Consider the following 1,798-nt stretch of genomic DNA (forward strand, 5'->3'; position numbering starts at 1 on the left):
AGAAATGGGGGGGGGGGGGCACGTGGCCCCCCATGCACCCCTCCTCACCTGTCACCTATGCTGTTACCAAATCCCTGCTCAGTCTTATAGAAAGGGAGGGCTGGAAGGACTTCAGGAGGTTATCCAATCCACCCCCTAAGAAGTCCTTCCTTCTCCAGATTCAATAACCCCACTTCTTTAAATCTCTTCTTGTAAATCATATTTCCCAGACCTCTAATCATTTTTGCTGCTCTCTGATGGCCTCTTTTCTTGAAGTGTAGTACCCAAATCTGACCATAGGACTTCAGGCAATGCTTTAATAGTTCTGGATAGAGGAGAAGAATCACTTCCCTTGACTTGCAAGCAGTGCTCCTATAAATAAAACCATTTATGCTATTGGCCATTTTTTTGTAACATGAACACACGGTTGGCTCATATTCAGCTTATGGTCTACTGTAACCCCCAGGTTGTTTCCTGCAGTACTGCAGCCTAGTCAGTCATTCCCCTATGTGTATTTGTGCATGTGATTTTTCCATCCTAAGCGCAGGACTTTGCCCTCATCCTTAGTGAATTTCATTTGATTAATTTCAGACCATTTTTTCAGTTTATCAAGGTCATTCTGGATCCTAACTGTACCCTAAAGAGTGTTTGTTCCTCCACCCAACTTGGTATAATCTGCAAATTTACTAAGTATGCACTAATGCACTCAGAACCTCTCAGCACCTACATTAATCAGGCTAAATTTATAGCCCTAAGATCAAATCCCTTGGAGAATCTTACAGGTCCTGCCCTGGACACTTTGTCTCCCCACCTACACCAGGGGTGGGGAATTGTTTCATCAACTAACTCTCCACCAGCGGGGAGTTCTTCTGCCCAGAGGGCGTTCTCTGCTATCTGTGTCTGAGTAGCTTGGGGTCACTTTGCACTGCTTAAGCCAGTAATCCAGAATGAATAGAGGAAATGTAAGAACAATTAAAATCTTAACAACAATTATAATGATAATGGCAATTACCTGCACGTGAAGGTAGTGGCCTCACTACTCCAGAATACTTTAGCTGGTCAAACTGTGGCTGGTTATCATTGATATCCTGAACATTTATAGTGATAACGTAGGGACCTTTTACTTTCTCTCCCTTTGCATCTATGGCATTCACCTAACAATGAAAAGAGAAATAAATGTCAGAGACCAGTTCTCATGTAAGAGAATTTGACCATTGCATCAGCCTGAGTCAAATGGGCTAGACCAGTGACATCACCAGTGAGATACTGTACTTTCTTTCCACCCACTCGAGGCCAAGTAGCTGAGAACTGCATTTGGGCTGCCGATGCTTATCCCAGCCCTCCTGCTCCCTGGCTGGTGTTGGCCAGATTCCAGCAGGTGGGGTGGATGGCTGGGAACTCTGTCCATGCTGCCACTGCTTCTCCCTCTCCCCCACACCTCTCAGCTGCAGCACAGGTGCATCTTGGCCCCACTACAGCTCCCCCCTGGCTGGAAGATGAGCCCATGCTGTAGCCTTGGGGAGCATTGGGTGGTGGGGAAAAGAAACCGCAGCGAGAGTGCAACTGGAAGTTGCCTGGCCCTGATGCAGCTCCTTACTGCTGAGCCCCTGAACAGGCACAGGCAAACCCCTCCAGCTCCTGGGCTGGATCCAGTGATTACATGCACCAAACCTGGCTCATGGGCCATAGAGTTTCATAGTTTCATAGTTTCTAGGGTCGGAAGGGACCTGAGCAGATCATCTAGTCCGACCCCCTGCCATGGCAGGAAAGAGTACTGGGGTCAAACGACCCCAGTAAGGTGGTCATCCAACCTCCTCTT

At 47.6% G+C, this 1,798-nt stretch overlaps 1 protein-coding gene across 1 annotated transcript in view; it reads right to left on the minus strand.

Annotated features, from left to right (window-relative positions):
* CDH17 (cadherin 17) overlaps positions 1-1,798 on the minus strand; it is an 88,155-nt gene that overhangs the window by 72,828 nt on the left and 13,529 nt on the right. Inside the window, exon 4 of the mRNA XM_019527932.1 lies at positions 992-1,133. Coding sequence (XP_019383477.1) covers positions 992-1,133 — 142 coding nt within the window. The remainder of the gene's footprint in view (positions 1-991; positions 1,134-1,798) is intronic.

The sequence above is a fragment of the Gavialis gangeticus genome, unplaced genomic scaffold (genome assembly GCF_001723915.1).
Source record: "Gavialis gangeticus isolate Ggan-Ray unplaced genomic scaffold, GavGan_comp1, whole genome shotgun sequence".
NCBI classification, from domain to species: domain Eukaryota; kingdom Metazoa; phylum Chordata; order Crocodylia; family Gavialidae; genus Gavialis; species Gavialis gangeticus.